The sequence below is a fragment of the Mytilus californianus genome, unplaced genomic scaffold (assembly GCF_021869535.1).
Source record: "Mytilus californianus isolate M0D057914Y unplaced genomic scaffold, xbMytCali1.0.p SCAF_3, whole genome shotgun sequence".
Taxonomy (NCBI): Eukaryota; Metazoa; Mollusca; class Bivalvia; order Mytilida; family Mytilidae; genus Mytilus; species Mytilus californianus.
The window spans coordinates 53811265-53839205 of record NW_026262679.1 but is presented as its reverse complement, the minus strand read 5'-3'; the positions used below and the strand labels follow the sequence as shown (position 1 = coordinate 53839205).

At 31.8% G+C, this 27941-nt stretch overlaps 1 protein-coding gene across 1 annotated transcript in view; it reads right to left on the bottom strand.

Annotated features, from left to right (window-relative positions):
* The window catches only part of LOC127734858 (focadhesin-like), a 319452-nt gene that overhangs the window by 125347 nt on the left and 166164 nt on the right, over positions 1–27941 (bottom strand). Inside the window, exons 6-7 of the mRNA XM_052244903.1 lie at positions 9215–9316; positions 468–642 (exon numbers count right to left, since the gene is read on the bottom strand). Of these exons, the coding sequence (XP_052100863.1) occupies positions 468–642; positions 9215–9316 (277 nt within the window). The remainder of the gene's footprint in view (positions 1–467; positions 643–9214; positions 9317–27941) is intronic.

The window sequence follows — 27941 nt, the reverse complement described above, 5'->3', positions numbered from 1 at the left end:
TATCAAGCTACAGGTTGTGCAAAATTGTCATATTTTGTATAGATTATGCATGGAAACTCCTATTTTGTACAAAAAAGACCTAAACCATTGAATTTAAAGATAGCTCTAGCTTTATATGCTTTCAGGAAATAAAAAGAAAAATTTGGGTCACATGACTTGCTTTCTTGCTGCAAAACAAAGTAGTTAAATTCATAACACATTTCTTTATAAAAGTTAACTTTATCTCAGTTTTCTCCCCTTAAATGGCAAAGTGGAAAAAAATTGAATCAAACAATAGTAAAAATATTATAAAACACAAAGTTTTACAAATGATTTACATTCTTCTCTTGAAACTTGCCCATTTCATTAAAGATCTAAACCGATTGTTTCCTGCTATTTTACAATCCAAGATGGTGGAAGACACCCAATCTACATTAAAAAAACATTTCTATTCTACATTGACATATTTCTGGTAAACTACTACAAACCTGGAAGCATGGTAAAATTTTCACTAGGAATTTTAATACACTGTCCTCTGAAGCAACCTGCAAAAGTGTTTGCTGTAAGTTTACCCTCATGGACAGAAACTGTAGACTTTGCTGAGGTTCTAGGAGTACAAACTTCAGGAATGGTTCCATTAAGGAAATACAGCTTGTTCTCACACTGAAAGAAAGACAGATTCATTAATTGCAAACAGAAATTCTTTTGATTGTTTTACTGATAGATTGATTGCTATTTACTTAGTGTCAAATAGCAAATATTTCATGCAGATTTGAAACAAGAATAAATTTACAAAAATTCCAATAAGTTGGTATATTTCAATGCTACAGTTGTTTTGTTATTACTATTTTGATGATTAAAAATTTTGCAAATCGAAAGACTGACAGTATTTTGATTATAACGATTGATAGGATATTGCAATGAGAACAACTGATATTATTTTGATAAAAAACTGACAGTATATTGCAATGAAAACAACTGACATTATTTTGATGATAAGAACTGACAGTATATTGCAATGAGAATGACTGATATTATTTTGATGACAAGGACTTGTTGGATATTGCAATGAGAACAACTGACATTATTTTGATGACAAGGACTTGTTGGATATTGCAATGAGAACAACTGACATTATTTTGATGACAAGGACTTGTTGGATATTGCAATGTGAACAACTGACATTATTTTGATGACAATGACTTGTTGGATATTTCAATGAGAACAAATGCATTATTTTAATGATAAGAACTGACAGTATATATTGTAATGAGAACAACTGACATTATTTTGATGATAAGAACTGAAAGTATGTTGCAATGAGAATGACCCATGATATTTTTAATATAAGAACTGACAGTATATTGCAATGAGAATCAATGATAATATTTTGATGATAAGAACTGACAGTATATTGCAATGAGAATGACTGATAATATTTATAATATAAGATCTGACAGTTTATTGCAATGAGAATGACTGATAATATTTTGATAAGGACTGATAGGATATTGCAATAAGAACAACTGACATTATTTTAAAAAGGACATGTAGGATATTGCAATGAAGATAACTGACATTAATTTAATGATAAGAACTGACAGTACAGTGCAATGAGAACTGACTGTGACAGAATTTTAAAGATAAGAATTGACAGTTTGTTGCAATGAAAATTACTCACAGCGTTTTGATGGTATGAACTGAGTTTATTGTAAGGAGAATGACTTAGAGCATTTTTTATTATAAGAATTGACAGCATAGTGAAATGCCAATGCCTGGCAGCATAATGCAATGACAATGACTGACAGTTTAGTAATATGGGATCAAATGACAGTATTTTAATCAGAACTGACAGTATATTGCAATGAAAAGGACTGACAGTATAAAGCGGAATGATATATATTGACAGAGTTTATAAGATAAGAACTGACAATACTTTGCTGATTGAAGTGACAGTTTTTGAAAATATAGTGCATTGCGAAAGAATGACAGTATTTGACAAAGAACTGGTACAATGTTGATGGTATGAATTTTATGGTATACAGTAAGTAGAATGACTGACAGCATAGTGTAATGATACCAACTGACAGTGTATTGCAATATGAATGACTGACGAATTTCAATGATATGGACTGAGAGTATATTTCAATAAGAACCACTGGTAGTATTTTGGTGAAAAGAACTGACAGTATAGTGCAATAAGCATGACTAACAGGTATTTGGAGAATGAGGACTGACATTAAAGTGCATTCATATTTGATTTTGTACCAAAGGTCTGACAGTTTTTTGCAATGAGAAGAACTAACGATATATTGATAATAACTGACAATATAGTGATTCGAGGATGACTGACAGTTTCTTTATAATAAGGGATGACAGTAAAAAGCAGTAAGAATTTCTAACATCATTTTGTGGAAAATAACTGAAAACCTTTTTTAATAAGAACTGACAGTGTAATGGAAAGAGAACAACTGAAAATATCTTGATAATAGGGACTGAAAACATTTTGATATTAAGGATAAATGAGAACTTTGTGCATTTAACAAGAGTGATAATCTTCTTTCTTTCTCACATTTAATATGTACTTTAGAGAATAAATTCAACTCAAACCAGATGCCTTTTTACTCATGGTTAAACCAAGGGAAAAAATATTCATTAATGATCTCACTTGTTACTTCAATGACAATTTCTGGGATGAAAAATCTTATAATTATTAAGTCTCTTCCATTTTTTTAAATATTCAATTTTATCTAACTTAAGCTAATGAAGTCTCAATATCAATTGAAAAAGTTTTAATGAACAACTAACTGTCTAAATTATCACCATAACTTCTGTTATTGAATTTAACAGATAAAAAACAGGAATAGCAGATATATTGATAGCTTGCTTATTTGCTGGTGCTAAGTCCATGAGCCAATAATTTATGAATATTCATGACGAGAATAATTTAGCAATTAATCTAATTGGTAGATTCTGCAAAGAAGGTCTATCAGAACAGAAGAAAGGGCAGGAAATTAGGATTCCCACTTGAAAAAAAGAAATGTTGGCTATCTGGTCAGACATGCAATCTTTGGAAAAGACTTGTTGCAAAGGTTCTTTTGTGTTCAGAAAGATTGGATCTCTCCCTTTATGGGACAGTAAAATGACGGGTTAATAATATTATCAATATATCACAAAAGCAATTTCTGTAAACGAAAACCAAAAGAAAGATAATATGTACAAATGTGTATAGATTACAGAAACTCGAATTTCATTTCAAAAAGTTCATCCACCCTTTGCCATACACACATTTTTGCAAGTTTTACAAAATAGGAATGCTTCATAACAGCAAAATCCTTCATGGAATTTCCACCCTCATAGTTTTTCTCTACAGTTTAGAAACTACAGAGCTTTTTTTTAACAGTATTCAAATTTTTCTCACTTAAGCTAATGAACTCTCAATTTCAACAGAAAAAGATTTATTGAACAACCCATTGTCTGTATAATCACCATAAAAACTATAGGAAGCCATAGCCAATACTGTTTACAATTTTTAATTGTTTTTCTTGGTAATATAACAATCTTAAAAGACAAAATACACACCAATCTTATCAAAATAGCATTTTAATTCACTATGCTACAGAGTAATCCACCAACTAATTTGTTGTTTTAATGAGATTTGGAAAAAGAACCAAAATGCAATATTTCAATGTAAATGAATAGAAGTATACATTATTGACTACTGTAAATGTTTGAGCAATCCATTGGTATATGATATTGACTACTGTAACACCGTTTGAACAGTCCATTGGCATACAATATTGACTACTGTAAGTGTTTGAGCAATCCATCGGTATATGATATTGACTAACTTTAACACTGTTTCAGCAATCCATCGGTATATGCTATTGACTACTGTAACAGTGTTTGAGCAATCCATTAGTATATGATATTGACTACTGTAACACTGTTCGAGCAATCCATTGGTATATGATATTGACTAACTTTAACACTGTTTCAGCAATCCATTGGTATATGCTATTGACTACTGTAACAGTGTTTGAGCAATCCATTAGTATATGATATTGACTACTGTAACACTGTTCGAGCAATCCATTGGTATATGATATTGACTAACTTTAACACTGTTTCAGCAATCCATCGGTATATGCTATTGACTTCTGTAACAGTGTTTGAACAATCCATTTGCATACAATATTGACTACTGTAAGCGTTTGAACAATCTATTGGTATATGATATTGACTACTGTAACACTGTTTGAGCAATCAATCGGTATGATATTGACTACTGTAAGTGTTTGAGCAATCCATCAGTATATGATATTGACTACTGTAACAGTGTTTGACCAATCCATAAGTATATGATATTGAATACTGTAACAGTGTTTGAGCAATCCATTAGTATATGATATTGACTACTGTAATATTGTTTTAGCAATGCATTAGTATATGTTAGTGACTACTGTTATATTGTTTGAGCAATCCATTAGTATATGATATTGACTACTGTAACACTGTTTGAGCAATCCATTAGTATATGATATTGACTACTGTAACACTGTTCGAGCAATCCATTGGTATATGATATTGACTAACTTTAACACTGTTTCAGCAATCCATTGGTATATGCTATTGACTACTGTAACAGTGTTTGAGCAATCCATTAGTATATGATATTGACTACTGTAACACTGTTCGAGCAATCCATTGGTATATGATATTGACTAACTTTAACACTGTTTCAGCAATCCATCGGTATATGCTATTGACTTCTGTAACAGTGTTTGAACAATCCATTTGCATACAATATTGACTACTGTAAGCGTTTGAACAATCTATTGGTATATGATATTGACTACTGTAACACTGTTTGAGCAATCAATCGGTATGATATTGACTACTGTAAGTGTTTGAGCAATCCATCGGTATATGCTATTGACTACTGTAACAGTGTTTGAGCAATCCATTAGTATATGATATTGAATACTGTAACAGTGTTTGAGCAATCCATTAGTATATGATATTGACTACTGTAATATTGTTTTAGCAATGCATTAGTATATGTTAGTGACTACTGTTATATTGTTTGAGCAATCCATTAGTATATGATATTGACTACTGTAACACTGTTTGAGCAATCCATTGGTATATGATATTGACTACTGTAACAGTGTTTGACACACACAGAAACGAACTATAATATAACAATGGCCATTTTCCTGACTTGGTACAGGACATTTTAAGAAAAAAATGGTGGGTTGAACCTGGTTTTGTGGCAATCCATTAATATATGATATTGACTACTGTAACACTGTTCGAGCAATCCATTGGTATATGATATTGACTACTGTAACAGTGTTTGAGCAATCCATTTGTATATGATATTGACTACTGTAACAGTGTTTGAGCAATCCATTGGCATACAATATTGACTACTGTAAGTGTGTGAGCAATCCATTGGTATATGATATTGACTACTGTAACAGTGTTTGAGCAATCAATTAGTATATGATATTGACTACTGTAACAGTGTTTGAACAATCTATTAGTATATGATATTGACTACTGTAACAGTGTTTGAGCAATCCATTAGTATATGATATTGGATACTGTAACAGTGTTTGAGCAATCCATTGGTATATGATATTGACTACTGTAACAGTGTTTGAGCAATCCATTAGTATATGATATTGACTACTGTAACAGTGTTTGAGCAATCCATTTGTATATATGATCTTGACTACTGGAACAGTGTTTGAGCAATCCATTGATATATGATATTGACTACTGAAACAGTGTTTGAGCAATCCAAAAGTATAGAGACACATATGGGATCAAACAATAAACAAGAGCCTAATATCACATTGGAAGCTCTAAATTGATAAAGGTCTTTGAAGGTTGTGATTAAATTTAAAGTCAAAAATGAACTAATAATGCATTGGCAAAAAACGAAAAACAACCAAAAGACAAACAATATATACAAAACACAACATATACTAAAGACTGAGCAACAGGAACCCCAACACATATTGCGGTGATCTCAGATGATCTGGAAGGGTAAGCAGATCCTGCACCACATGTTGCACTCATTGTTTTTCTCATGTTAGTAAATTTGATACTCTGAAATTGAAGGTTTTCTAGTCATTATAATATCAATATTTTAATATCATTATTTTTACAGACTAGTTTTCATATATTAACTTATTTTGTTGCAATTGTTCGATTTAATTTAGATTTCTGCAGAAGGCTTTAAAAAGTTACTTTTGTTGAAACAAACACACTTCAGGAGGGTCTGCAGTAACATTGGAACCTTTTGACATGAAAAATTGAACAAAGCTTCAATCAATTTTTTGTATTTCAAATGTTAAATTTGCAATTTATCTTAAAAGTACTTACCTCTACTCCATTTACAAAGGATACCTTAATATGTATAACCTTGTTCATACAAAAACGAATATTATCAGTTTTTATTTTCATCAAAATTTTACACTTATGCAAGGTTTTACAAGTTTTGTATTATTGATAAATGTAATTGATTGTTTTTTGCTGAGAATAGGTATTTTCAGTATAGGCTCAATGGGAAATGTTTTAGTTTTGTTAACAAACACTAAATTTTTAGGACAAGAAACAAATGTGTCAAAATTGGTTTTATCCATGATCATTAAGGAATAGTTACATGTATCAAATGGGAGACAAACCTGGAAAAACAAAATGAACTAATAACCCCTTATTGGTTTTTTATTACTATTTACAATGCATCAATTTACAATATTTTCTCAGATGATCAATGTTCTATAATCACGTTCTACATTTGTTTTGCATACAAAATAGAATAAAAAATAATAATAAAGTCATTTTTATATTACTTTATAATATAGAGCTTGCAACAAAATATAATAGATGCTGTATTTGATTTTTGTATCAATCTGACACAATTTTCTTCTTTATTTTTCCAAGTATTTATTTCATGACTTCCATCAATCAAATCATAGCAACTAGAAGTTAACTGCACTTTTTCATGTAAAATCTGTGTTATGTTTTGTCTGTGGTTCCTGATGCCAGCTAGTACATGCCCATGCTATTGGTGGTAATCTTAATTACAGTGTCTGATTAATGGAACATGATAGCATCCTTTTCTAAGTCTATATTTCACAATATTTCAAGTTTTGACCCAGTTTTCAGAGATTCAATTATAGTGCAAAGGATTTTTCTACTTTGTTAAAGCTTAAAATCATTTAAAAATCATTAATTAAAAAGTCTTATTTGATAACTGGCATGGAATTTTAGGCTGTAGAAAGGATTTAAAACCAAACATGTCATCAATTAGTTTATAAACATCTTCATTTCTAATCATAATATGGCAAACAAATACTGTAAGTTCAGAAATTATTGCGATGTTTTTATGAATGTGAAAAATATGACAGTATCAGGTTCGCTACAATAAAAACTAGCATTCATAATTTCAGCGATGATTTTCCTTCATACAATTTTTGCAATCGCATTAAATAGATTTCGCATTTTTGCCAGTGGTCAAGGATTCACATTTATAAATGCACACATTAATTTCTTAATTTACAGTATTCATAATATCAATTAACTGACTATTATTGTGTCTATTAAGTTGTAGTACTTTGTTACCTATTCTAACATCAGACTCAGACTTTTTTTAAACTTAATTTTACTGTGCGTATTACTGTGTGTTTGTTTTTTCCACATTGACTAGAGGTATAGGGGGAGGGTTGAGATCTCACAAAACATGTTTAACCCCGCCTCAATTTTACGACTGTCTCAAGTTAGAAACCTCTGGTCTTTGTAAGTCTTGTGTTTTTTTAAATTTTGGTTCATTTATATGTTTCAGAGTTTAACTTTAGAGTGACGTCCATTATTGCGGAACTAGTATACATTATTGTTTAGGGACCAGCTGAATCCCGCCTCCGCGTGCGAGATTTTCTCGCTGTGTTGAAGACCCATTGGTAGGCTTGGGCTGTGTTTTTGCTCTTTGGTCGGATTGTTGTCACTTTGACGCATTCCCCATTTCCGTTCTCAATTTTTTTCTATTCAGTAATTTCAAAAACGATTTGGACAGTAGTTCACCATTTACTCCATGATTTTTTATTATATTTCCATATTATGAGTAGAAATACAAATCTTTTTTTGATATTGTTATTGATTACATAGTTTGCTTTAAATCCTTTCTTCAGCTTAATTATCCTTGTCAGTTATCAGACCAGACTTTTTAAATATTTCTACTTGTAATATAGCACAAATATTTGAAAATTAACAATTGCAGATGAACTTCTGTTTTTGAATTTAACAGACAAAAGAACTGGAATAATAGATATATTGTTTGCTTATTTTGTCAGATATATAACCAATATTTCAGGAACGTACAATGTACAAAGGTAAATATACAAAAGTGTATAGATTACAGAAACTTGAATTCCCTTACCAAAAGAGTCACACACCCTTTGCCTTACACAAATTTCATCACATTTTACCAACAAGTAAGTTTCACAAAAGTAAGATTCTTCTTAGAGTTTTAGACATTAAGTACAAATTTTCAACCAAGAAAGAGATGGATGTTTTCTTATTTGATTTACGAATGTGTCTTCCATCTGATATATTGTTCTAGATTGTTCAAAATACCAAAAAATGCAAAAGTTATGAATTTCGTTACAGATTTTCAATATTGTTTACGAACACGAGAGCAATTTCTCATTTATCATAAACAAAAAGGGTGTCTTGCGTATTAGTTGTAAATTAAAAGCCTAGTAACTGTGATGAGAGTTTAATTCTGGTGATCGTTTCTTTCCTCGGGGTATCACAAGCTCAGTAGTCTGGGTTTCTGTGTTGACATGAAAGATCCTTTTTACGGTCATTTTCTGTTAATTTAATGCTAATAAAATAATACAATTATTTACAAGAAGGTTTTTTTTACCCCAGGCATAACCAGGTTTGGCACAACAATTTAGAATTTTGAAGTTTTTTTTTATGTTCTTTTTCATCGTAATTGACTGTAGCATTTCAACTGTTATTATTCGAGCGTCACTGATGAGGCTTATGTAGAAGATACACGCGTTTGTCGATTAAATTATAAGCCTGATATCTTTGATGAGTTTCCATTAAATTCAAGTAGAAAAAATCGGAAAGAAGTATGCCGTTAATTAGTAGACAACTAAATTTTACTATATTGTAGAATATGTCTCTGGTCTGACGCTAAACTTAATTGACATACCTTATATTCTCACTATGACACAAATGTGAAAATTCCTGAAGAATTTGTGGCCATGACTCTGGTCTGTTGTTCAAAACTGTTATGAAAGGATGTGGTGGCAATCTGAAAGACAAAATGTTTCCAAAATTTACTGTTCCTGTTCAAACCGTAATTAAGATTTTGATTAATCTTTAACTTTTTTTTTTAAATGCATGCAAATTTATTTTTTGCAACAGGCTACAGTCTTTTGTAGACGAAACGCGCGTCTTGCGCAAAAACAAAATTTCAATCCTGGTATCTATGATGAGTTTATTTACAACCACTGGGCCGATACAACTGCTGGTTGAGTTTTTATTCCCCGAGGGTATCACCAACCCAGTAGTCAGCACTTCTGTGTTGACATGAATTATCATTGATATGGTCATAATTATAAATTAACTGTTTACAAAACTTTGTAGTTTTGGAATACTAAGGCTTTTCTACCTCAGGAATAGATTACCTTAGCTGTATTTGACAAAACTTTTATGAATGTTTGTTCCTAAATGCTCTTCAACTTCGTACTTTATTTGGCCTTTTTAACTGTTTTTGATTCGAGCGTCACTGATGAGTCTTTTGTAGACGAAACGCGCGTCTGGCGCAAATACAAAACTTCAATCCTGGTATCTATGATGAGTTTATTTATTATCATTATCTGTGGATGCTCCTTGAATTAGCATAGGTGTTGGAGAAGTCTTTATTTTAGAATATCGCATAGCAGATAGGTGGACGGATGGGAAAAAGGCGGAAAATAGAATTTTTCTCCTACAACATATTGGTTTCTAACAATTAATGAAAATAACGTTTACACATAGAAAGCTAACCAAGAGCGTGGACTTTGCAAAGGAGGTGTGGTAAGGGCCTCATTTTGGCCGTAATATTAAGTCTCTTGACATGAGATGAAACGTGTTTCAAGTATATGGATAATAACATTAACGGTCCCAATTTTTTTGCACCAGATGCGCATTTCGACAATTAATGTCTCTTCAGTGATGCTCGAGGACAAAATAATTGAAAATCCAAAGCTTATTAAAAAGATAAGAGCTATAAACCAAAAAGGACAAAAAAGTATAGCCAAAGCCGGTTAAAATTGTCAAATGTAACGTTGACAATTACACCTCAAATAGGCTACAAATATTGATTTTGTTGAAATGTGAAGCAAACGTCTGGATTTCATTGAATATATGCCTAGAAGACATAGTGCACAGGGTTCTACAAACTCAATATTCAAGTTAAGATATGATATTTGTCATAACAAACATAATGTCATAAGATCTGTTTTGTCCGCACATGCACTTTATGTATCTGGTTGTAAAGACCAATGAAAACTGGCTGGATTGATTTGTTTCAATTTGGTGGAAATTAAAACTTATACTAATTGTAGTTGCCATTTTCAAAAATACATGTTTTTCCTTTTAACAGTTGTTTTACCTATTATTTATTGTAGCAATTGCCATTATATCCTTACATGGAATTTAAGATAGAAATAGTGGTCTTATTGAACCTACTCCACTGACAAAAAAAAATTAACAAATGACAAAACCGAGTTGGTCCATTATAAAACAACCATTGTATTCTCTAATATCAGCGCTGCTCTTGAAAACAAGAGTGCACAGTTGAAATGTCTCGCCCGTTTTACCGACCATTGATTTTCTGTTGAAAGTATTAAAGATAAAGGTTTTACTACAATGACAATGAGGTCAAGGTCAGATAAAAAAAACTGTCACACAGACATGTACACCTTACAATCATTCCATAAACCAAATATAGTTGACCCATTGCTTATGGTAATTGAAAAACAGACCAAAATACAGAAAACTTAATGTTATCCAATGCACCATGGAAATGAGGTCAAGGTCAGATGATACTGGCTAGACAGACATGTACACCTTACAATCATTCCATACACCAATTATAGTTGACCTATTGCTATTAATATCTGAAAAAACAGAATAAAACACAAAAACTTAACATTGACTAATGAACCATGAAAATGAGATCAAGGTCAGGTGAAATCTGTCAGTCTGACATGTACCACTTACAATCACTCCATACACCACAAATAGCTGACCTGCTGCTTGTAGTATCTGAGAAACCGACATAATCACGTAACTTTAACCTTGATAACTGATCCATGAATTGAGGTCGAGGTCAGGTTAACCCTGTCTGACGGACATGTAGACGTTGCAAGGAACCCATATACCAAATATAGTTATCCTATTACTCATAATAAGTGAGAAATTCACATGACAAAAAAACCATGAAAAAGAGGTCAAGGACAATAGGCATTGGACAGACGTAGACTTCGTAACATAAGGTATCTGCATACAAGGTATGAAGCATCCAGGTCTTCTACCTTATGAAATATTAAGCTTTATACAAATAGTTTACGCCGCCGGATAGTAAAACCTATGTCTCGCATACTGCGACTTTCGTCTCAGGCGAGACAAAAAAAAATAAATTATTTGGTATAAACATTTGTATATATATTTTTTATGAAGATTTACAATTATCTGTAAAATTTTAAAAAATTCAATGACGTTTAAAAAATTTAAATCATTATTTAAAACTAATTAAGGTGAGAGTATAGAGTCTAGATAGTTGAAAAAATCAAATAATATAAATAAAGGCAATAGTAGTATACCGCTGTTCATTAGTCATAAATCGATTTAACTGAAACAAATCCGGGTCACAAACCAAAACTGAGGGAAACACATCATAAAATAATCTCTAGAATTTTTTATAATTTTTCCTGAGGGACAGTGTAGCAAAATTCAGGAGGTTAATATTATAGCTAAATGTTAAATATAGCTGTTTTTTTAAGCATTTTTTTTATAATTATAAAACATAAAAATAAGCTGTTTGTGAAAAGAACTAACAAAGTGTTCACTTTGCTAGTTGTCCGTGTTTGGCTTCACTTAATTTGGATTTTCAAATATTTTGGCCTCAGGCATCACCGAAGAGACATTGATTGTCAAAATACCCATGTGGTTTAGTAAAATAGCAAAATTATATCTCATGAAAACAAATAACACGATTTCCGTGTTCACAGCACCTGTTTCTAGAAAAACCTTTATCAGGTTTGCTTGTGACCAAAAGTTTGAGACAACTATAAAATATAAAACGTATGAGAATAAAAACCAAAAGGTCCTTAATCAAATAGACAATCTCGTCCATAGTCAACTTTTTCTGAGAAATTTGTACCTATGGTTTAAGCAAGCTTACATAAAACGAGGTCTTTAGTATGTATATACTCCTGCTAACATGCGAATATTAAAAACAAGTGGTGATAGTAAACAACAGTAAAAGATTTTCCTAAACTATCTTGAATTACGACTGACCATTCAAAAACGGAAGGTGCTTTCAAGGTTAGCGTCAAACATAATTTCCCATGGGTAGGAAAAGTTAGTGATTATGACTGGACAATAAAGGCAATACACAAGGATTCTTTCACTTCAAGAAGGAATATGGAGTCAATAGTTTAGCCCATGATATAGACATTATATCTTTTTTTCCTTTAAAGAGATTACGAGTGTTCTTTTTGTAAAGGTAGATCCTTTGGCAGAAAAATAACATCAAGTCTTCACGTACCAGTATATTCTAAGGTAAACAAAAACCAAATGTGTCAAGATTGATGGACTGAAAAATATTCATTGTCAGACTAACCGATGCACAGTCAAACACAAGTAGACTTTTATGATAAATGTATTCGCGGGTTACAAAAATAGGATTTATACTACAAAAAAATCATTATGAATAAAACATTTCTTTCGTGTAAAATCAAACGCAATTTGAAAGGGTTTCTTTATTTAATAATCAACAAAAAAACAAAAAAACAAAATTAAGCAATACCAACTCTGTGACATGAAACTTTGACTGGTCGAGATATTTCTCACGTCTCCTATAATCACGTAGTCTATCTCATTAATATCAGGTCTTTCATTTAAAAAGAAGAAAATTAAGCATATGTTTTACATTTTCCAAAAGCTTTAACTTTTATTCATAAAACAGATTTGTTTAACATGGAAATACAATAATGGTGTATTACTTGAAACGATTTTCTTGGAACATTTGTTCTTGTTTTATGATAAAATGATGACTTCAATTTTACCAATAGGAACCCCTGATTCATAATCTTCCCTGTAAGCAGCAGTTCTCTATCATACTAAGCTATTTTTAAATGTTTCTAAATTTGTTAGGAAAACAAAACATCAAAACATCATTCAAATGTATAGTTTTGTCGTGTTATGAGAACGGTTTCGAAAAAAAGATATGTTCATACCGTTTTAATACATTCTTTGCAATAACCTGTAACATTTGCACAATATTTTGAAGAAACAGATTTGTGAATAACATTGTTGTAAGATTCACAAACTGTAGCATGCTTTTAACATTTGCATATAACACCTCGATATTTCCCATATTATATTGTATTTTTATGATGTATAAATTTTTTCATGGGAATGATATTTTTAATCATGACATCTTAGTCTACATATTTGTTCACTGTATTTTTTATATCCTACAAATAAGTTAGAAGTTACTTTTTTTTGTTTTGCTTAAACTTTATGGTTTTTTTTAATTTTATTATTACTATTTTAATTTGTTTTGTTCAATTTTGGATAGAATACAAACATGACTGACAAAATTCATACTTTTTGTCTGTAACAGAAGATGGTTTTGTTTATTTCACAGCTTTTGATCTTTCATCTAATGACGACACGAGTTTATATTAACAACTCTGAGCTAATTTCGTGACAATAAGAATCAAACTATTAATAAAACAAAGATATTGATCTGTTTTTATGCATTGCATAGTTTGTTTTGTAAACAAAATATGTACTTTTGCAATGAACGATAGTTCATCTCTACCTACATATTAGAATATAGAAATGGAAAATTTGGTGTGATTTCAAATGAGACAACTGTTCACCAGAGACCAATGACTTTCATACACGAAATAAGGTCGAGGTCAGGTGAACCCTGTATGATGGATATGTAGACCTTAAAAGGATCCTATATACTAAATAAAGTTTTCCTGTTACTCATAATTAGTAAATTTCACACGACAAAAAAAAAAATTTTTTTTCAAGCATTCGCTGAACATTGAAAATTCGTAAGGGTTCCGCGGAACCCAGTGTCTCGCCTACTTTTGCTGTTAATCGCAGGCTCAACAAAAATGAGGATAAAAGTTAATAAAACTATTCCTCTCTATACAATCTTTTGATTGTAAGTAGCATTAGTCCAAGTTTGGTAAAAATCCAGGATAGTTTATGAATCTAATAAATGTTTTAAAAACTTAAACTGCAGACTGTATGTAATGTTAACTGGAAGAAAAACTAAGTCCAATTATAAGTAAAATCGGGAAAAATGGAACAAAATTTCCTTCTAGATACTAGCTTTTAATCATAAACAAGCTTCTGTCCAAGTTTGGTACAAATCCAGGATAGTTTAAGAAAGTTATTCAAATTTCAAAAACTATAACCACAGAGTGAATGTAATGTTTTCTGGCAGAAAAAGTCCATTTATAAGTAAAATACGGAAAAAATGGAATTTTTTTTTTTACAAAATTTACTTTTGAATATCATCTTGTGACCATAAACAAGCTTCTGTCCAAGTTTAGTAGAAATCCAGGATAGTTTAAGAAAGTTATTAAAATTTCAAGAACTTTAACCACAGAGTGAATATTTGTGGACGCCGCCGACGACGACGGAATGTAGGATCGCTATGTCTCGCTTTTTCGACAAAAGTCGAAGGCTCGACAAAAATGAGAGTAAGGACAATGGACAAATGGCAGACGGAAACTTCGTTAGAGAAGGCTTCTGCAAACAAGGTATGAAACATCCAGGTTTTATACCTTCTAAAATAGCTTTATACAGAGTTTACAAAGAGATAGTAATCCCTATGTCTCGCACTATACATTTTTCAAGCAGTCGCTGAAGCAAGAAAAGAGGTCAAAGACAATGGACATATGACAGACTGAAACTTTGTAACATAAGCTAAAAGTATCTGAATAAAAGGTATGAAGCATCTAGGTCTCCTACCTTCAACCCCTATGTCTCGCATTCTGCGACCATGATAAGTGCATAAAAAAATGCAAATGAAGTGTCTTAACATATTGAAAATTATGGTATTAAGACAGAATACCTCGAATTGCTTATTACCGGTATCTGTAAAAGTTTGATGAAAATCCGACAAAAGGTAACATTTATTTGTAAAAACATTAACGGTATCATTTTACTGCAACAGATGCGCATTTCGACAATTTATGTCCCTTCAGTGATGCTCGAGACCGAAATATTTGATAATCCAAAACTTATACAAACGTTGAAGAGCTGATCAAACCAAAAAGATCTTAAAGTTTAGCCCAATCCGGACAAGGGATCACCTTTAAAACGAACCATACCGATTATTTTCAATAATCTGGATATACAATGTATATCATAATTTCAAAACAGAATTTGAAAATCTGAAAACATATAAAGAATACCTTTATGATATAGCAGACATGTGATTTGTAAAAACATAGTTCATTCTGACTAACTAATGACATTAATATTAAGATTTTTCTTAAAATTGTAAGAACTGTCAGACAAAAGTTAAACATGTCAGTTACGTAATCACAATCTAATTGCGGCTATAGTTAAAATGAGAAGTTTTTATAAGTCTTAAAAGAAAAAAGTAGGTCAAGCAAAGTCCAAAATTAGACACTACCATTGCAATTTGTAAATGAGTGATCACAAAATAAGAATTTTGTCCTACACAAAATTAATTTGAAAGAAAACCATGAACGAATCTTTAATCAAAAACTCCACTGCAGATAATTATGTTTGCAGTAAAATTTCATACTGATGTAATGCAATTTCATTATTGTTCCATCGAAGGCAATTTTTTTTTAGGATTGGTCAAATCAAAACGTAGACAGACATTTTTTTTTTCAAAAATCTGTAATTTGGTGATGCAGAAAGCAACGGCGTCGACATTGTTCAAGACTAAATAACTGTAAACGAATAACGAAGAAAGTATGTGTAATCAAAATATAAGTAAAAAGTATGCTATAAAGCCATGTGCATGTACAACATTAGGCTGGGGATAGTTATATATCATATCCATAGATTACGTGACTCCCACTGTTCATCGTTTTATTTTAATGAAAAGACGAATGACAATACAAAGACATATTTGATTTAGGATCTGGAAGTTCGTCATGAACGTACGAAAAACATGTTGTCCTTGAAGGACTGCTCCTTTGTATGCTTTGTATGAACCCATTTAAAAGTCACTGATAAAGGCATTACATTTTAATTACTTTTTTATGCAAGTAATTCTTGTATATAAATAGATATATATAAGTACTTCTGAACCAGTGACAACTCTACAACAGATTTATTCATCGGATCACCAGCAGTGATGTTGATCCGATGGATAAATCTGTTGTAGAGTTGTCACTGGTTCAGACGTACTTATAAATATAATTATTTCTGTGACTGTATCTTGCATTAATTTGTAGGATCCTTTACAATAGATATTTCAGCTGATCTGTAACTATTCCATCTTCATGCCTTATGTATCATGTACTGTATTACAACGCTAGATTAAAACTGACGAGGAAAGGTAACACCCGGTCACCGAAAGCTTTATTATTGTGAAGCCTAGGTGGTCGGGTGGTCTAGCGCGTCGGTTACAGTGCAGGCGAATTGGTGTCACGATATCTCAGTAGCATGAGTTCGAATCCCGGCGAGGGAAGAACTAAAAATTTGCGAAAGCAAATTTACAGATCTAACATTGTTGGGCTGATGTTTTGACGAGTTGTATATATATATATATATATATAGTGCAAAAATTTTAAAAAGATTTTTGTTCAACAAGATTATAACTGACCATTCAAAAGAGATGACGCCTTCACGGATAGCTTCTAAGATGATTTCCCAGGTGTAGAAAGTGTGGGTCGTGAAGAACAAAACAATTAAATCAAGAAACTATGATTATCTTATTTCAAAGGATATGTAGCCACAAGTTAAAGAAAAGACATTGACAATGAGGAATCTATTTTATCTTTCCTCCTTTAAGAGACTAGAATCTTTCCTTTGAAAAATATGTCACAAAAAGCAAGAATATAGTGTTATAGTAACAAATCCCGAATTGTCAGATTGACAAATTTTGTAATTAGCAAAGAAATAAAGTATGTTAAAATTTTATGTTTTTACAGAAGTCAAAAGTGCGAAGTCTCGATATTTTCCATACATTCATGAAATGCATATGAAAAATTTGTCAAGATAGATAGCCTGATAACAAATATCATATTTTTTTGCAACGTACTTGTGCATAGTAAGACCAAGCAGAGCTTAAAATAAATGTAACTGCGAGTTAACTACTATAAATGAACTGTTGACATAGAGATATGTTTCATCTGTATATAATTTTGATAGTAAAATGCAAATGTCGATATTAAATTGAAAAACTTTAACGTGCAAACTATGGAAAAATTTTGAATTAAACGAACCATGACTGAAGATAAAGGGCAAAAAAGACGCCATGGAAATAAGATATACAAATGTTAATACCAAAGCCTACCAAATATCATTGAGCTATCATGAGTTATTCCTCTAAACTGGCATACTTACAAACTTTAACATGTAATTTACTATGCAAATTTTCCATAAATTAGGCCATGGGGTCATATAATCTTGATGGAAATTAGATGTACTAATACAACAACATACCAAATACCATTTACTTATTAGAGGTGGTTCATCTTAAACTGACCCAATAACAAACTTTAGAATGTAAAAGTTTAGAAGTCAATAGAGCATGACGAGGTGCACGGGGTCAAATAATCTCCATGCATATCAAATGTGCTAACGCAGATACAACTGCATAGAAAATATCATAGAATAAGTATAAGTGGTTGCCCTTAGACTGGCCTAGTCACAATTCATTACGTTAAACTAAGCAAAGGTTTCAGGCAATAGACAATGACTGAGGCAAACATTCCCCACGAATATGAGTGTGCTTAGGCTGATACAACTGCATACCAAACATCACTGACATAACATTGGTAGTTCCAATTGAACTGACTTAACGCAACAAAGCCAACGCCGACGCCAGAAACAGCAGGCCTAAGCGTTGCCTCCGCGACTTCGTCGAGGCGAGACAAATGTAAATGCAGAGCAAATACAAATTCAAATGCTTTCTACATTTAATCAAAATCAGCTGAACAATGCCAAAATCAAGGAAGTAATCAATAAATTAATCTAAATATTATGTTGAGCATTTCGAACTGTCTGAAATGAAACATCGATGATATCTTGTTCTCGTCTCTTTTAAACATCCATCTGATTGAAATCAGGTCATGCAGTATAAAAGAGAGGCGAAGGACACCAAACGGACATTCAAACTCATAAGTCGAACACACAAACTGACAGTGCCAAGGCAAAAAACTAAAAAAGAGCATAAGGCAAACAACAGTATACAAAACACAACATAGAAAACCAAAAACAAAACAGAGCAACTAGAACCATTAATGAAAGAGGAATAACAACTTATTATTTTATTCAGGAAAATCACCAATGTATATGTAACTAGGACATTCATGCATGGAACTTTGTTTGAAGACGATTTGACTGGAACATCTGCTCTGTTTTTATAAAAGAGCTCGTTTTGCCTATTTTCATTTGCAATTGGTTTTCTTAGCAGTTGCTAGTATTTCAGTAAAACCAAGCTAGCACAAATCATATTTAGAACATTTATGAATTGTCATATAAATACTTTGATTAAAGCAATTCAAAATCATTTAAACATCGTTATTAAGTTAAAAGATAAATTTTGTCGAAACGGTATCAGTATAAAATATGTTTAAAGGGTCATTAGCTGTCAAATTCATGTTCACCGATTCGACTCAAATTCTTATATTTGATTTATAACCCTTCATAAACGTATATCAAACTTGAAAACACTCTAAAATGAACATTTAACAATGCATGCACTCGATAATTTGTGTCCGCATTTTTCTTGTGTATTTTAGCCTAGACGCCATCTAATTAACCATCGAGGTGACCTCTAAAGACATCCGACGGTCATATAACATATAACGGGAAGCTCAATACCAAAATGTACGATAAAAGAGATGATTTTTCATTTCCTATTGTTAATTATCCATTTTTAGATGGTGACGGTCCCTTGTCACCATCTTATGGTGTTTATATATATCAACTTGTTCGATTCGCTCGTGTATGTAACAACGTGTTTGATTTTAACGAAAGAAATTTCTGTATTATTGAAAAAATATTACACCAGCTTTTCGATATCACAAACTAGTCAAATTTTAAACATTTACTAAATTTTATCATTGGTACAAGGACATCATTCGTAAATATAAATCAACATGCAGACATCTTATACGTTCAGGTATTTTACATCCAATCTTTTATGGTAATATTCTATACAAAGCACAAAAATGTCGTCATTCACCAAACCTTTAAACAGACTTATTCAGAAGGGATATAGTTACGATACTGTTGTCAGGTCATTAAAGGTGGCATATTTTGGCATTAATATTGATTCATTAATAGGGTCTTTGTATCGGAAAAAAACACATTATTCTAAAACCAGTTGTTGGCAAGATACGAGTTATGTTCTTCTCCTATATTTTATGATGGTATGATACTAAATCCCTAACGGGAGGGATTGTGCTTGATTTTCATATGATGAAGACATAACCTTTCAGTCAGTTTAATTGAGGTCTGGAGCTGGCATGTCAGTAACTGCTAGTAGTCCTTTTTTAATTTATGTTTCATTGTCATTTTGCTTAGTTTCTTCTGTTACCTATTCTGACATCGGAATCGGACTTCTTTAAACTGAGTTTTACTGTGCGTTTGTTTATTCTACATTGGCCAGAGGTATAGTGGGAGAGTTGAGATCTCACAAAACATGTTGAACCCCGCCGCATTTTTGCGCCTGTCCCAAGTTAGGAGCCTCGGACTTTTGTAAGTCTTGTATGTTTTTTTAATTTAAGTTCATTTATATGTTTCGGAGTTTAGTGTGACGCCCATTTTCACTGAACTGGTACACATTCCAGGTGTGGGATTTTCTCGCTGTGTTGAAGACCCATTGGTGGCCTTGGGCTGCTTCCTGCTCTTTGGTCGGGTTGTTGTCTCTTTGACACATTCCCCATTTCCATTCTCAATTTTATTATAAATATAAATATAAATAGATAGCGAACACGTGCAATTGAATTTGTCTAGGTCTGTTTGATTTCAGTAAGAAAGCAAGTAGATCATTTATCATAGTGACATGTGTAGCATAAATAATATTAAGTATTAATAATACAATAGTTATTTTAAATTACACCCAGCACGTTGGACCTATAAGTCACTTTAAACTTAATGTCAATATTTTCAATAAGCAATGTGAGATTATTACTAAAAAAGTTCCTTCCTTTTACAGAAAAATAAATTTTAAATATTTGGCGGTTTGTCTTTGGTGATGTGTCATCAAATTAGCAAATGTTCTATTATCTATAAAATTACTGATCAATGTTCACTGAATCAAATAACAAGTGTTTTAAATTATTGTAAGCTTTACAGTACAATAAGAAATGTTTTTCATCTTCGACAGATTCGTCGTCGCATAAGGTGCAGAAACGTTCACCAGGAGCCCAGTTTCAATGCGCAAAGGTAGTATACCACAGCGAAATTGTTCGATAACTGATCGTTCTTGTTTCTTGATGTTCATTTTGACTTAAAGTTCAGTCTCGTACTGATGTTTAATCGTAATGTAAGACCTTAATTTTGGGAGAGTAGTGATTTTACAAGTCCAATCGTTTTCACAGTATTTCCATAATTTTCGTTTTAAATAGTTCAATGTTGCATACATTTACATTTTCATAGCAACTGTCCATGTCCACTTTGTGAAAAATGTTCTTCATCTGAGTGTTCCACTGGCCTGATTTGTTATAGTTCCAAAGAAATACCTTTTTCGTAAGTCTATCATTGTCCATTTTTACAAGACGATTCCATCTTCTTACCAAACAAATCCACCGTCTTAAAGTGGGCTGTAACCATCCTAGTTCACTGTTCAGAGAAACAACTGGTACAAATCTGTGTAATCCTAAAAAGTATCTAACAACACGGTTTTGTACTGCTTCAATGGAGTGGTATGTTTTATATCCCCAAACACCTGCACAATACTTAATGACTGGTAAGACACATGACTCGAAAAGGGTTAAAGAATGTTTAAAATCTAACATCCTTATATTGTGAATTTTTGATATCATCCCTCCTAGTGCCCGGCCTTCAGCTTTACCTAATGTTTCGGTGGCAACACTAAAATCCATTTTATCATGGAAAATAACGCCCAGATATTTGTATTGAATAACATATTGTAAACTATTTGGTCCAATCTTGTAAAGTTGCTTTGTGGGACACGCTGTTTTCTAAAATGCATGACATTTGATTTTGAACAATTAACACTAAGTCTCCAGCGTTGGCACCAACTGTACAAAACATATAAGCAACGTTGCATATCATTTTCGTCTGCATATAAAAGAAGACTGATTTTCAAATTATCACAAGGTATTCCAGTCTCTAGATCTTTAATTTAAATAACTAAATCGTTGACAAATAAAGCAAATAAAGTAGGCGATAAATTATCCCCTTGGCGGACACCATTTGAACATTATTATAGGTTAAACAAATATGTTAATCATCGTTTTTACCTGTATAAGAATGAGTTTTTGTGAATCGAATCAGTTAACCAAATGGTTTACCCTTGTTTTACTTTCAATGTTGACGTTCTTTTCCTTTAAATAGCTGAACACGCCTAGTTCATGCGTAACCCATCTCTAGCTAAGGGGTTAAAAAGAAGGTCACATGAATACGGTTTCAATGAGGTCGAATTATTCACTTGCAGGTGAAAAATTCATCAGCATTGTTTCTTGGCTCATTTTGACAAAATTGAACCAAACTTGCTGCTAAAAGCGAATTATTATTTCACTATTTCACTTTCATTAATGATTGAACAAAAAAAAATCATATTTTAATATTTTTATATCTCGTAGCTTATGTCCCTTTAAAAAGAACATACAAATATTAACAATGACCATTGTTCTACTGTTCATAATAATATCAGAAAACATCTTTATAATTTCGTGTTAACATTAGAAAACATTTTTGAAGATACATTTTCAATATATTCACAATACAATTCACACAACTGTGTTTGAAATATTATATCAAAATGTTATCAAAATTTTTTAATTTACCATTTTACAAAATGTATTAATGTTTCGAAAAAAGTGTCATAAAAGCACAGCTGAAGATATTCAGCGGGAACATTGAAATGTAATGGTTAATAAACACCAGAAGATAATGGTTTTCAAATATAATTGACAATTATATTTAAACAAAATTTCAAGACGTTCATCGCAACATATAGTAATCTCCTTACTGCAACTTTCCTACACTACTTTTTATTTCAAGCATTGTTTTATCAAAAAAAGCAAAATATTCTCGTCCATAAAAACCCAAATATAAATTAACCTAATCAAACACAAGTTTCATGTACCTTAACTGTTCAACTGAGAAAATGTCAAAGTATAATTTAAATGGGTATTTTTATAATAAAACATCCGCTTCAGAAACCATATAAAAATAAGGAGATGAGGTATTGATCTTTTCCTTTTAATAGCTGAATACGCCTAGTTCATGCGTAATTCATCTCTAGCTAAGGGGTTAAATAGATATGTTTATACTGTCTTAATACGTTCTGTAATATCATATGTAACATTTGCACAACTTTTCATAAATGTTTTCGAAAACCCCTGTTATAAAAGCCACAAAATTTCACATGAATGTGACATTTTTACATGATATCATCCTGATATTTCTCATAACATTCAGTATTTTTATGATGTATAAATGGTGCGTGGGAAGGATATTTTTCATCATGACTTCTCTCCGGTACAAGGATTCTCATATTCAATTCTAATACCATACAAATGAATTTGATTTAGTTTTGCTTTATAACTTTATCATATTTTTATTCAATTATAACTATTTTAACTTTATTCGTCCGTTTCTCAAAAGAAAACACATATGACCAAGAAACTTTTCTGACACATTTTCAAAAGATAAGTTAATCTTCTTAAAACTGCGGTTTAGTTCATTACACAGGACGTTTTGGTTCCATTTAATGATACCCCGAGGTAACAAACTCTTGCTCGTTTCGTGACAAAACAATTACAGCCTATACAATGCAAACTAATAAAATAAACAAAGATATTGATATGTTTCTTAAAATTTAAAATTTATTTAAATATTCTTCATATGAATTTGAATTTGTTTGGCTTTACTTAATCTGTGTTTTATTTCATGATAACTATTCGAATTTCGTTACTCCAAAGAAAACACATATGACAAAGAAAAATTCTAAAAACTGAGGTTTATTTTATATCACGGCATGTTTTTGTTCCATTTAATGATACCCCGAGGTAACTAACTCTTGCTAGTTTCGTGACAAAACAATTACAGCCTATACAATGCGAACTACAATATAAACAAAGAAATTGATATGTTTTTTATACAATCACAAAAAGTAACATATATATGAACTTTTGAAATTACAAAATTTCATCTTTTCCTTTGAACCAATTGCAACTAAAACAATTTCGCAAAACAATTAAAAGATCGTGACATCTTCAGACATGCACGAAAACAAGAAAATATAACTTTTATAATAAAAAAATTCGTAAGGGTTCCGCGGAACCCAGTGTCTCGCCTACTTTTGCTGTTAATCGCAGGCTCAACAAAAGAGGAAAAACATTTAATAAAAATATTCCTCTCTATTCTATCTTTTGATTGTAAGTAGCTTCTGTCCAAGTTTGTTTAAAATCCAGGATAGTTTATGAATCTAATAAATGTTTTAAAAACTTAAACTGCAGACAGTATGTAATGTTAACTGGAAGAAAAACTAAGTCCATTTATAAGTAAAATACAGAAAAAATGGAATAAAATTTTAACAAAATTTCCTTCAAGATACTAGCTTTAATCATAAACAAGCTTCTGTCCAAGTTTGGTACAAATCCAGGATAGTTTAAGAAAGTTGTTAAAATTTCAAAAACTTTAACCACAGAGTGAATGTAATGTTAACTGGCAGAAAAACTAAGTCCATTTATAAGAAAAATACGGAAAAAATGGAATTTTTTTTTTACAATATTTACTTCTGGATACTATCTTATGATCATAAACAAGCTTCTGTCCAAGTTTGGTAGAAATCCAGGATAGTTTAAGAAAGTTATTAAATTTTCAAAAACTTCAACCACAGAGTGAATGTAATGTTTCCTGGCAGAAAAACTAAGTCCATTTATAAGTAAAATACGGAAAAAATGGAATTTGTTTTTTACAAAATTTACTTCTGGATACTATCTTATGATCATAAACAAGCTTCTTTCCAAGTTTGGTAGAAATCCAGGATAGTTTAAGAAAGTTATTAAAATTTCAAAAACTTTAACCACAGAGTGAATGTCATGTTTCCTGGCAGAAAAACTAAGTCCATTTATAAGTAAAATACGGAAAAAATGGAATTTTATTTTTACAAAATTTACTTCTGGATACTATCTTATGATCATAAACAAGCTTCTGTCCAAGTTTAGTACAAATCCAGGATGGTTTAAGAAAGTTATTAAAATTTCAAAAACTTTAACCACAGAGTGAATATTTGTGGACGCCGCCGACGACGACGACGACGACGACGACGCCGACGGAATGTAGGATCGCTATGTCTCGCTATTTCGACAAAAGTCGAAGGCTCGACAAAAAGTCGAAATTCAAACTGGACTATTCACACACAAAAAATTTGTGAAGCATCTATACATGAATATGGACAAAAATGCATGGACAAGTGCAAGAATTGTGTCAACAAATCAAAATACACTAATAGATAAAGGCAACAGTAGTATACCGCTGTTCGAAAACTCATAAATCGATAGAGATAAAAACAAATCCGGGTTACAAACTAAAACTGAGGGAAACGCATCAAATATAAGAGGAGATCAACGACACAACAAAAACACAACATTAAAATGTAACACACACAGAAACGAACTATAATATAACAATAGCCATTTTCCTGACTTGGTACAGGACATTTTTAGAAAACAAATGGTGGGTTGAACCTGGTTTTGTGGCATGCCAAACCTCCCGCTTTTATGGCAACGTCAAACACAACACCAAATAATAGTAATAATGTAATAGCATAGTTCAAATGATTTTAAAGTAAGTAATCCGACCTTTTTCCATCTTATCATTAGTTGTGTCAGAATACTAATTTAAAGATGCAGATATGGTCAACAACTGCAGAACTAAATTCAACCCTTGAAGCATCAAGGTTTTTTTTATTTCGCTAAAAGTTTTTATCTCAACAAATTTTCGATCTGTAACGGACAAAAAGATATTTGCAAGCCATTTTCCATCTGTAACAGACAAAAAGATATTTGCAAGCCATTTTCCATATCCGAGGACCAAACCTCTTGCAAAAACCAACCCAACTGGAGCGAAACTCAACCTTTATCAGTAACGTCTTAAGATACGACTGAAAACCAAAGTACTAGATTTTGGTTGGGGTTCGTGTTGCTCAGTCTTTAGTTTTTTATGTTGTGTTTTGTGTACTATTGTTTGTCTGTTGGTCTTTTTTTTTCTTTTTTTAGCCATGGCGTTGTCAGTTTATTTTCGACTTTTGAGTTTGAATGTCCCTTTGGTATCTTTCGCGTCTCTTTCAAAAACTGCAGGCATCACTGAAAAAATCTATTTTCTGTCAAAAGGTCACAACTTCCGAAAAAAGTCTCCACAAGGACAAAAATATAACTTTTTAAAATTTCTTGAGATAGGACTACAAGCCAAATATCTAATCAATTTAATAAGGCATTACAGAAACAAATATAAGAAAATGATATTTTCAAACAATTTTCCATGTTCTAAATACACAAAGTCAGGAAAGCAACTCTAACTTGATCTGTAACTTCTTATTTGGCTTGAAACCAAATATATGATGGATAGATTAAAAAAGTACGCAAAACTTACAGGAAAGAATGACGGTCGAGGAGCACCTCCGACTTGAGCGTTATGGGATTAAAACGGAAGGTGCTATGGAACGGAATATTTCCGTACACGTTTTGATATCTTTTCTGTGGATTTTATAAATAATAGTTCATGGCCTTGACCTTGTGATGAGCAGGATTTTTTGTGCGGACTAATAGAAACTGCGTAAACACGTTTTCAATAGATATATCATATCCATAAATAAAACCATTTCACTATTTGATGCTATCAATATTAAAATTGAGAATGGAAATGGGGAATGTGTCAAAGAGACAAGAACCCGACCATAGAGCAGACAACAGCTGAAGGCCACCAATGGGTCTTCAATGCAGCGAGAAACTCCCGCACCCGGAGGCGTCCTTCAGCTGGCCCCTAAACAAATAGGTATACTAGTTCAGTGATAATGGACGTCATACTAAACTCCAAATTATACACAGGAAACTAAAATAAAAAATGATACAAGACTAACAAAGACCAGAGGCTCCTGACTTGGGACAGGCGCAAAAATGCGGCGGAGTTAAACATGTTTTTTGAGATCTCAACCCTCCCCCTATACCTCTAGCCAATGTAGAAAAAACAAACGCACAACAGTACGCACAGTAAAACTCAGTATAAAAGAAGTCCGAGTCTGATGTCAGAATAGGAAACAAAAGAAAATAAACAAAATGACAATAATACATAAATAACAACAGACTACTAGCAGTTACTGACAAGCCAGCTCCAGACCTTAATTAAACTGCTTGAAAGATTATGTCTTCATCATATGAATATCAGGCACAATCCCTCCTGTTAGGGGTTTAGTATTATACCGTCATAAAATATATGAGAAGAACATAACCCGTGTCATGCCAACAACTGGTTTTAGAATAAATGTGTTAATTCCGATGCAAAGACCCTATAAGTGAATCAATATTAATGCCAAAATATGCAATCTTTAATGACCTGACAACAGTAACGTAACTATATGCCTTCTTAATAAATCTGTTTAAAGGTTTTGTTAGCTTTTGAGGTGAAAACTGACATTTTTGTGCTTTGTAAAGAATATTACCATAAAAGATTGGATGTGAAATACCCGAACGTATAAGATGTCTGCATGTTGAGTTATATTTACGAATGATGTCCTTATACCGATGAGAAAATTTAGTAAACGTTTTGACTAGTTTATGATATCGAAAACCCTGGTGTAATAATTTTTCAGTAATACATAAATTTCTCTCGCTAAAATCTAATACGTTGTTACATACACGAGCGAATCGTACAAGTTGAGATATATAAACACCATAAGATGGTGACAAGGGAACGTCACCATCTAAAAATGGATAATTAACGATAGGTAATAAAAAATCATCTCTTTTATCATAAATTTTTGTATTTAGCTTCCCGTTAATGATATAGATATCAAGATCGAGGAAAGAACAGTGGTCATTGTCTGTATTAGATTTATTTAAAGCAAGTTCAACAGGATAAATTTCTTTAGTATACATACTGAAGTCGTCATTATTGAGAGCCAATATATCATCCAAATATCTAGAAGTATTGTTAATTTTTTATATAAGATGTTGTTTGATGGGTCTTTGCTGATTTTAGTCATAAATTGTAACTCATAACAATACAGAAAT